At 38.4% G+C, this 10,756-nt stretch overlaps 2 protein-coding genes across 2 annotated transcripts in view; one reads left to right on the forward strand and one right to left on the reverse strand.

Annotated features, from left to right (window-relative positions):
• noxa1 (NADPH oxidase activator 1) overlaps window positions 1-10,598 on the reverse strand; it is a 33,669-nt gene extending 23,071 nt beyond the window's left edge. Inside the window, exon 1 of the mRNA XM_017691232.2 lies at window positions 10,494-10,598. The gene's annotated coding sequence lies outside the window, so the exon portion shown is untranslated. The remainder of the gene's footprint in view (window positions 1-10,493) is intronic.
• On the forward strand, window positions 1,303-10,731 carry dpp7 (dipeptidyl-peptidase 7). The gene is made up of 13 exons (XM_017691231.2): window positions 1,303-1,460; window positions 2,487-2,622; window positions 2,717-2,853; window positions 3,150-3,313; window positions 3,509-3,644; window positions 3,748-3,829; window positions 3,947-4,113; window positions 5,718-5,778; window positions 5,901-6,019; window positions 6,261-6,417; window positions 8,882-8,946; window positions 9,083-9,153; window positions 10,532-10,731. Exons 1-13 carry the CDS (start codon window positions 1,377-1,379, stop codon window positions 10,632-10,634), a joined length of 1,482 nt encoding a protein of 493 aa, XP_017546720.1. The 5' UTR covers window positions 1,303-1,376; the 3' UTR covers window positions 10,635-10,731.
• Window positions 10,732-10,756: the final 25 nt, after the last annotated feature.

A 10,756-nucleotide genomic window follows, 5' to 3' on the forward strand; every position in this document is an offset into this window, starting at 1 on the left:
GCCAATGTTAAGTCTGTCAAATGGCTGCTGAATGCTTATTGGCCGGTGGTGGCCACAAATTTCAATATATCAAAGTGTCCTTAAAGCTTCACTTAGAGTCTCTGTTCTAGATGGAAGACGCTAAGTTTCACCTTGATAGGATGACCGGATGATGAGAAACAGCTATTAAGGCATATTACAGCGCCCCCTAATGACCTATGCACACAAAACTTGATAGGCTACCATAGCGCCTCCTTAGGAATAAGCCTATCAAGTTTCACATTTTTGGGGTGAAGGATTCTTGAGTTCTAGACTTTTCAAGTAAATAAGAATTATTTAGATTTTTCCAGAAGGATAAATTTGCATATGGCAGCTATGATGTTTAAAAAATTAAAACTGTGCTGGATAATTATTGAGGTTGGGGCTATGCTGAATTTTATGAGACCAAAAACATGAGGATCGGATGAAAACTGTAGTATTAGTTCGCAAAAGTAGGTTTCGCATATTATGCAAATTAGCTCAAAATCTAAGTGGGCGGAGCTTAATGATCCAAATTATAAAATTGTTTTGTTGGACCCAAGGAATCAGGAAAAAAATGTGTCTTGTCTGTCAAAAATCTGGGGAAGCAGCTAAAGGGCCAAACGCGTTGTGTAGCGCAATAGCGCCACCTTTAGGCCGATCGGCCTCATGTCGCGCGCCTGAGTAGCGGGAGGGACTGCTACCTACTGACCAAGTTTCATGTCTGTAGGATTTACGGTTTGGTCTGTGCGATTCGTTTTATCGGAGAAAAGGAATAAGAAGAAGAAGAAGGAGAAGATGAAAAACTAACAAAAACAACAGGGTCCTACGCACATAATAATATTTTAATCAGGGGACTATATAATAACATGTGATATTAACTTAAAAGCAACTCTCCTACTGTGTACAGTACAACCTCTCCAGCAGATGGCGCTATAGTGATCCTTCTCTGTAAAGCACAATAAAACTGTAAAACTGGTTCATCTTTTGCTGTCATACATCGTAAAACCTTTATGGAGACTACGCCAAGAGAGCGGGAGCGCTGACTGTTCAGCCTTCAGTGGCTTATTTACATTCGTCGTTGAGTTTCTAGACACTGTGGGGCTTTTATTTTGGAATTAACTGAAACGTGACGCGGGGGGGGATTTTATCGCTTGTTTTCTCCTGACCTGCAAATAAAAACCCTTAAAACGCTAAAACGTTACAGACACATAATCTCAAATTACTGTACTGCAAAAAAAAAAAAAAAAAGTCTTGTAACTTCCACTTTCGAGCCAATGACACATCACATGACCCGCCATCACATGATAGTGAAGGAACATAAACAGAGCTTGTGAAGCCGCTGAGCAGCCCGGCTGTGGCTCTGTGGGGTCTCCACAATGACAGGCTGGTGGTCTATTTTCTTGTTCACTCTGGCTGTCCTGACTGAAGGAACTGTCGCTCGACCCTTCAGTTCATCTACGGTAAGATTTGTTTTCAGTATGTAGCGCGTAATGTTACAGTCTAACCACAGATTCAATGGAGGAGGAACCTGAGGAACCTAAACCACCCACCAGTAAACGTTACTTCAATTAAATAATGAGTCGAGTAGAAGTAAACACGAGTTTAAAAAGTATTAAATTGGAATAAAAACGAGTTTACTGTGTTTCATGCAGTAGGTTTTTTTTTTAAATCCAGCATCTAAGTTGTAGCTAATTAACTATTTAAAGGGGAGCTCCGCCGAATTTTCAAAGTTTTGCATAATTAAATGGCTGAAATCAACAATCATTCTTTTAAAAATGCTCCATTATATAGAAACTTACCGTCAGTCAGAATTGCTCGCAGTTGTGGTGATGGGAGCTAGTCATCCCAAGAGTTTGATGCTTCTCAAAGCTCCCTCACAGAAAGGTCTTATGAAATGGGTTATGAATATAATGCTTGATGTCTGAGACATTGTTTTACAGTGGTTTTGTGATATTTTGATATAAAATCAAAAAATAATATGATATTAAAACCATTTCACGTCAAACCACTCTGAATGATTTTGTTTATCTCAACCATTGAATTATGCAGAAATTTAGAAAAATCAGTGGAATTCCCCTTTAAGTAGCTTCAGCTACCTTATTTTTTCAGGAACTATTGAAAGCAAAACCTGCTCAAATAAAGCAGTGAAACAGGTGCTGAACCAACAGAACAGAATAAAATTAAAGAAGAAAATAATTAGGAACTAAGTGACATTGAAAATGATACTGAGTAAAAGAAAAGTAGACTTCTTTCCACAACCACACAAATAAATAAGTACAAATATTGTAATTTGAAAATACTCCAATCAATATACTGAAACAGCAAAACTGTGAAGTGGTAAAACTCAAGTTCAGGGATTTAAGTACATGTATTGCGTTACTGTCCTCTTATATCACACGTAAATGCACTGAATGTTGCTTTTAATAAGTTTTAATTACTTAAATTGTTGAACTGTTTTATCTCTGCCCCCCCCTTGTGAATGTAAGTGGAAGCACAGGAGACACCCTTTAAGAGGAGACCACATAGCTCAGTTTAAGGAGAAGTACTTCACTCAGATTCTGGACCATTTTAACTACAACAGTTTGGGCAATGGCACATATGCACAGCGGTACCTAATCACAGGTCTGTATGAATGGCTATTGTTTTCCAATACTTTCTTGAAGTTCTATTTATTTATATCAAAAGAGTGGATTGTCTATGGTTTTTATCTCCTCAGATCAGTACTGGAAAAAAGACGGACCAATCTTCTTCTACACTGGCAATGAAGGGGACGTGTGGGACTTTGCCCTGAACTCTGGATTTATATTAGAACTAGCAGCTGAGCAAAGGGCACTGGTCATATTTGCTGAGCATGTAAGATCCTCATAGAAGTCAAATCCTGTGACAGTATCATGTGATGCTGTCATGATGTGATTAGGACTGTAAAGTTAGTCCTCACAGAAACTAAACATTTACCATACACTGACGAATAAAGGAAACATATGTGAGCTGATGCTGATCAGCATTCATGGTCTGAAATAATTAGATTAAATATGGACAAGGAACTCTAAAGATACAGGATTTTCCTCTATGCATTGACACAGTACTATAGTAATAACTGTATGTGTTGCACTATTTTCATAATCAACATGTTTCTCCAACATTTCCAGAGATACTATGGCAAATCTCTGCCTTTTGGAGACGAGTCCTTCAACATCCCAAACATTGGGCTGCTGACAGTGGAGCAGGCACTGGCTGACTATGCAGTGATGATCACAGAGCTAAAGAAGGAACTTGGGGCTGGAAAATGCCCCGTCATCGTCTTTGGTGGAAGGTACTTATGTCCAGACAAAACGACCTATTCAGTTCTAATAGTTTTGTTTAAAAAAATGTGGTTTTAAGCGTAAAGCATGCTAAGCCAACAACTCTGGACTCCAAAATATGTTTAATGCACATTTTCATCAATTTAATTCATGCATTTTTAAGACTTTTAATTATAACCCATGTATACCATATTCTCTTTGTCTAGCTATGGGGGCATGCTGAGTGTCTACATGCGGATACGGTACCCTAATATTGTTGCTGGAGCTTTAGGTGCCAGTGCTCCCATCTTGTCTACAGCAGGAATGGGCAACTCTGGGCAGTTCTTTAGGGATGTTACGGCTGTAAGTTTTGCATAGTGACGTATGTTCTGCTGTGTATTTTTACTTACTTAAAGGTTCTGTAAATCCCACCTCTTTTCCTCCCCAACTTGACATGTTTGTGCAGGATTTTGAGAACTGTAGTACAGCCTGCAAGGATGCAGTCCGATCAGCTTTCCAAAAATTGCAGGCTTTGGCACAACAAGAAGGTAATGCTGTCCAAATGGTCAGGATATCACAGAATTAAACACTAGTAAGAATTCTTATTGTGAGAGATTAATCTGTTTTCCCAAACTCATATTTTACCGTTGTCTGTATGCCTAAAGACTACGCACACATCCAATCAGCGTTTTCTTTGTGCAAGACTCCATCCTCTCCAAAGGACATTCACCAACTGAACGGTTTCCTACGTAATGCCTTCACCTTACTGGCCATGATGGACTACCCTTATAAGACTAGCTTCATGTCGGACATGCCTGCTTTCCCTGTTAAGGTAAACCATTTTTGCTATTAGTAGTAATGGTGGTGTGTATCTGTAAAAAGTTGTGCAAGGGGTCATCATGTGCTTTCTATACATTCTGTCATGGCAACTACAGCATTTGCAACATTGGCTGTGGAATAGCTCAATTAAACATGCTAATGTGGCTAAAGATGAAGGGAAGCTAGTAGTCACCAATAAGCGTGATGGCACTTGCAATGTTACTACATTGTTAGAAACATTAGCATTACTGACTGAACTGTTCTTCGGAACATTTAACTGATTGGACACTCTTGTGACCAATCCCATTTCACTTCTTACCCCTACCACTCAGCCGTACCCTTCCATTTTACGCATCCATGCCTAGGGGTAGGGACCAGCAAGATGGCTGCACAAGCAGCCAAAGAAACCCACAAATGTGTATTTTCTGTTAAAAAAATTAGAATAACCACTGCATTAGTCCGATGTATTTTCAATGTAATATGGTGCTTTTCTCCATAACAAGCTTTGATAAATTGCTCGTAATATGCTGGTGTCCTGATAGCTAGCTTGCTAAATTTCTTGTTCCATCATATATGGTGGAGCATTTGTCCATTTAAGGTGGAACAGGAAAATTCAAATGAGAAGCTGGTGAAATAGCTGATTTCAGCTTCATGTCACTGAAGAATTAGGGGTGGGCAATAATAAATAATTGTCTAACCCTTCTTTGAAGGTATAATTCCACTCAACTTCACAATACAACTATGTAAACATTAGACGGGCTGGAATCTTGCACAATGGAAAAGAAAATCAGACTCCCTTAAACATTACAGTATTATTAACAGTTATTAAGTCAGAGCCATCAGTGATTCAGACTGACAGTGGTTCTCCAGAACATCCTTTCTTTTGTTTGATTCAAGCTTTGTAATGGCTTGTTTATGATTCATGATTGTCTCCATCCATCCTGTTCCTGACCGTCCTGTTTCTCTTTCACCCTTAACTGCTCCGAGCATCATGGTCTTTTCCAGTCAGTTGGTTCTTCTCATATGTCCCAAATAAAACAGCTTCAGGTTGGTTATCTGGGCTTTGAGTGAGAGGTGAGGATGATTTGGTCAAGTATCCCTTCGTTTGTTGTCTTTGCTGTCCGAGGTACTCTCAAGAATCTTGAACACCACAATTCAAAGGCATCAGTAATTTCTGTCCTGTTATTTTATTGTCCAGCTCTCACATTGATAAAAAAACAGAAAAGGCTACAGCCTGGATAATTCTGACCTTTCTTTGTAGTGACACATCCTTATATTTGAAGACCTTTTCAAGCTCCTTCATCATCACCATTTATTCTGCCAAGTGCCAATCTGCATTGTATTTCTTGACTACAGAATGCTTTGTTGTTAGCAATGGTTTCAAGTAGGCAAAAGCTGTCCTCCATTTCTGCAATTTCACCAGCAATGGTAAAGCTAGTGGTCTCGCTGTCATAACATTAGACTGTGGAATGACTAAAGACAAGAATTAAAATGCACTGCTTTACTACACACTGTTTCAGAGCGAAACGTACAGCTGTCTTTGGAGACAACAAACATGGACGTGAATCATTTGCAGCTTGGGTTTTTTTTTTGTTGTTTTTTTGTTTTTTACTGTAGGTGGCGTGTGAGACCATGCTGAATGGAACTGACATGCTGTTGGCTCTTAGAGACACTGTTGGTAAGGAAAATATTCTGTTGCTCATTCAGTTTCAGCTGGCATAAGAAAAGCAAATACAAATACAGTTTCTCAAAGAGTTCTGTTGAAAAAACTGTCATTGACCATCATTCTCCTCCTCCCAGGTATTGTCTATAACTCAACAGGGGAGCATGCATGCTATGATCTCTACTCTCTCTATGTGGAGTGTGCTGACCCCACTGGCTGTGGCCTCGGCTTCAACAGCTTTGCCTGGGACTATCAGGTTCTTCTGAGTTGGATATACTAATGTTTACTGCCTCTTAAGTAGAAGAATAGTCTATCCAGTTGCCCTTTGCTTGTGATCACAAGTTCAGTCTAAATTCAAAGACTTACTGGTCGGACAGCCCAGTGAACAACCTATATTAGCGCAGAGCCTAATTCAGTAGTGCAAAGTAGGAATAAAACTTTAATAACGGTGTTTTGCATGCAAGTCAAAGTGACTGTGGTACTTTTGTGTTCATCAGGCATGCACAGAAGTCGAGTTGTGCTTTGAGAGTAACAACGTGACTGACATGTTTCCACCTATGCCTTTCACGGAGAGCATGAGAGAGCAGTACTGCGCTAAGAGGTGGGCGGTGGTTCCACGGCCAGGCTGGCTCAAAACCCAGTACTGGGGGGACGGTGAGCATCACAGACACTTTCATAACCACTAGAGTTGCCTTTGAAGCAATAGTTTAGTAAGTCCTTCTTTAGTCTTGCACTAGAGCTAGATGGCAAATGTAGCTACAAGAGTAATGGAAGCTTAAACCGAGCAAGTACAAAGCCTCAGAGTTATTAAAGCCCCAGTCAATGTGATTTCAGATGTTTTAATTGGAGATACCACAGAATAAATTGTTTACCATCTGTTTAACATATTCCTTGACATGTAATAGTAGATAAATGCTCCAAAAATTCAAGCTCCTGCCTTCTCAGAATTGTGTAGCTGTGTTAGCCCTACTGTGTTAGCCCCCCAGTGCTGAGCGTTAACGTTATATATTTAACCTATAGCTAAAACTATAAAGTCACAAGTTTATATACACTTAGGCTGAATTAAAACTCTTCACTAATTATCCCCTCCACAGATTCCATGTCACAGACTATAGTTTTAGCAAGATTTAAGATGTCTTCTTTGTTTGCGGCACAAGCAATTTTTCCCCACACACACTTTGAATGTTCACACACACAGTGAATCCCAAGTTTATATATACCAAGTTGACTGTGCCTTTAAATAGCTTGGAAAATTCCAGAAAATGATATCATGGCTTTAGAAGTTTCTGATAGACTAACTGACGTCATTCGAGTTACTTGGAGGCACAGCTGTGGCGGTATTTTAAAGCCTACCTTCAAGACCTACTTACCTCTTTGCTTGACATCATGGGGAAATCAAAAGAAATCAGCCAAGGCGTCAGAAATTGTGGACCTCCACATGTCTGATACATCCTTGGAAGTAATCCTCAAATGCCTGAAGGTACCACGTTCATCAGTTTAAATTTAAATACCATTTGATCACATAGCCATAACACCATTCAGGAAGGAGACACGTTCTGTCTCCTAGAGGTGAAGATATTTTGTAAAACATACAAATCAATCCAAGAACAACAGCGAACGACCTTGTGAATTTGCTGAAGGAAACAGTTACAACACTATCTATATGAACAGTAAAACGTCCTATGCTAACATGACCAGAGAGGCCACTCAGCAAGGAAGAAGCTGCTGCTCCAAAATCACCAGAAAAAAAAAAGATACAGTCTGCAACTGCACATGGAGACAAAGATCTTACTTTTTGGAGAAATTACCTCTAGTCTTATGAAACAAAATGCCAAATTTGGTCCCACCAAATTCATATCGAACTGAAGAAAAATATCAATAGAAAAGACCAACATCATTCTTTCTGGGCCAGTTCATTGTAAAAACATCACAAAAACTACTGATAGCAGAAGAAAATCATGAAAATGAGTAGTAGACAGGGGCTTAAAAATAAATAAATAAATAAATAAACAAATAAAATAAGACATGCATGTAGTTTCTGCACAGCTAAAACCAGGAGTACCAGCCAGTATGAAACCTAAATTTTGCATACTTTTACATGTTCATGTCATGCATACATACATGCATACATATCTGTTTGAGACCGTTTTGGGCCTAACGCCATATTAATCACCACTGGGAACTTTACAGTACTGGGGGACATTCACAGTAATCTAGCACTTCTCCTGTGGGCACCTAAAAAGCTTGTAAAAAATTTAAAAACTTTTTACACTGAAGCGGTTTGGTTAGTGCATTTTTAATAATAATAATAATAATAATAATAATAATAATAATAATAATAATTATTATTATTGTTATTATTATTATTATTATTATGTCCATTTGCATGTAGGCTAAAGCAGTTCCCCATTAATATAGTGTTGATAATGACATAATGATGTCAATAATAACAACAACTAATGCTTGCAGTTATCCAGGTATCACTCTGTACATAGTAGAGCCTGACCGATATGAAAAATTTGTTCCATACCGATTTAAGGGGGTTAAAAATTCTGCAAATTAAAAAAAAAAGAACAAAGTAATTTAAATTTTCAAGTTTATAGTTTTACTTAAGCAGTGCTTTAATAACTGACATTCCAGCCAGGCCCTAGTATTTAGTGATATAAATATACAACATCTCTCAAAATACAAACAACCATCAATTTAAAAGGCTGATTAAAATGCTTACTACATTGCGTTTTGTTCTATGGGCGCTGCGTGTTGAAGTGAGATTATGTAACCGCCACTCTGAGAAACGTTCCGAGTGGGAATTAGGAGTTGGATGTTATTTGTATTTAAATAGATTTTTTCTATTTGGAAGTTGGAATTTTTTCCAGTGCAAAACTAAAGAAGCAAACTTCTTACGTCAAACTGATCTTTATTTGGGTTATGGGGGAATTATTACTTCAGCTTTCCAGGAACTAGGACAGTAGACCTTTCAAATGTTGATAGCAGACCAGTGGATGAACCTTTATCATTCATTTAGAATTACAAGTTCACTTGGACACTGATGAATGCTTGAGCATATCTGATGTAATGATGAGGTAAATGTTTAATGATTATTGGCCTTCCTTTGCAGCTCTTTCAACAGCTAGCAACATCATTTTCTCAAATGGTGATTTGGATCCGTGGGCCAATGGAGGGGTAAGATACTAGACTGCCCCAGTCCCCTTCTGAAATAATTTCTTTCTCCCTAGCATGTAATTATGGAGTACTTCTCCCTGATGATGTAATGCTGATGTGATAATTGGAATAGTGACATTTTTCATTCCTCTTCCAGATCAGGAAGTCTCTGAGTGAGTCTCTGATTGCAATCAACATACCAGAGGGAGCTCATCATCTGGATTTAAGGTGAGCTGATTATGGAATTGAAGCAATGGTTAAACGTTTTGTTCTCTATTATGAACTATATTATGGCTGTTTTGCAGCATGTAAATGTGATAGAAAAAGCTAAACCATGTGCTGTAGTGGTCAGAAGTGGGTGAAGTAGTATAAACCTATATTCAAGTAAAAGTATTGTTATTTCAATTAAATAATGTAAACATACCTTTTGTAAAAAAGACTTTAGTGCAAGTACAAATGTAGCTCAAAAAACAACTGATGAGTAACTTCTAGAATGGCAGTAGGACCTCTTAATACATCCATCATCTATCAGCACAAAAACTAACACTGGTAAGGAGCAATTAAAAAAAATTCATCTAAAATAAATAGATAAGCCTTCAGTAAGAAGTCTGACCAATTGCAACACGATACAAATGCTGTAGCCAACATGATAAAATAAGTGTTTCTCTTATCTCACAGTATAGCTGAGTAAAAGTAAATGTATTATCTTTTGAAAACACTCATAGTACAAACCCAAAAACTCAAGATTTTACCTCAGTACATGGAACTTGGCAAAGAAGGTACTGCCCACCTCTAGTGCTATGGGTTTTATGCCCATTTTGAATTTCATGGCAGCAACATGTTCCAAAAAAGTTGGGACGAGGGCATGTTTACCACTGTGTTACGTCACTTTTTTTTTTTTTAATAAAAACACTCTGTAAGCATTTGGGAACTGAGGAGACAGACTTTTGAAAGTGAAATGTTTTCCCATTCTTACCTGATATAGGATTTCAGCTGCTCAACAGTTCAGGGTCTCCTTTATTGTGTTTTCATTTCATAAAGCGCCAAATGTTTTCTATCAGGTCTGGACTGCAGGCAGGCAAGTTTAGCACCCGGACAGAGCCATGCATTTGTAATATGTGCAGAATGTGGTTTAGCATTGTCTTGCTGATATAAGCAGGGCCTTCCCTGAAAAAGACACAGTCTGGATGGCAGCATATGTTGCTCCAAAACCTGTATATATCGTTCAGCATTAATGGTGCCTTCACAGATGTGCAAGTCACCCATGCCATGTGCACTAATGCATCCCCATACCATCAGCTGGCTTTGACACTATGCACTGATAAGCCAGACGGTCCCGCTCCTCTTTAGCCCTCCTCATTTTTACTTCTGAAAGACTCTGAAAGGCTTTTCTGGGTTGCTCATTTTATATCCAATCATGTTACTAACAGAATTGCACTTTGCATTCTGTTCATATTTACATTTTGCCCAGTACACCAACTTTTTTGGAAACGTACGTCCTAAATTCCTAAAATTAATGTTTCTCTTAACACATCTTAAACTATTGTTAATAACAGAACTCCACTTACCGGTCTTCTCATAACTTGATAAGTCTCTTGTTTTGCAGGGCATCCAATACAGCTGACCCTGACTCTGTGACAAAGGCACGGCAAAAAGAGGCTCAGGTCATCGCTCAGTGGGTGAAGACTGCAAGGGAAAAGACAGTCTGAAATTCATTTTATATTATTTGTAATTATTTCAGTGCTTGATTTCTTTTTTTTTTTTTTCATTAAAACAAGGTTAAAATAAAGGATATTCCAGAAACTTTCCTCTCCACTTAAGTATTTCAGCC

The sequence above is a fragment of the Pygocentrus nattereri genome, chromosome 20 (assembly GCF_015220715.1).
Source record: "Pygocentrus nattereri isolate fPygNat1 chromosome 20, fPygNat1.pri, whole genome shotgun sequence".
NCBI lineage: Eukaryota > Metazoa > Chordata > Actinopteri > Characiformes > Serrasalmidae > Pygocentrus > Pygocentrus nattereri.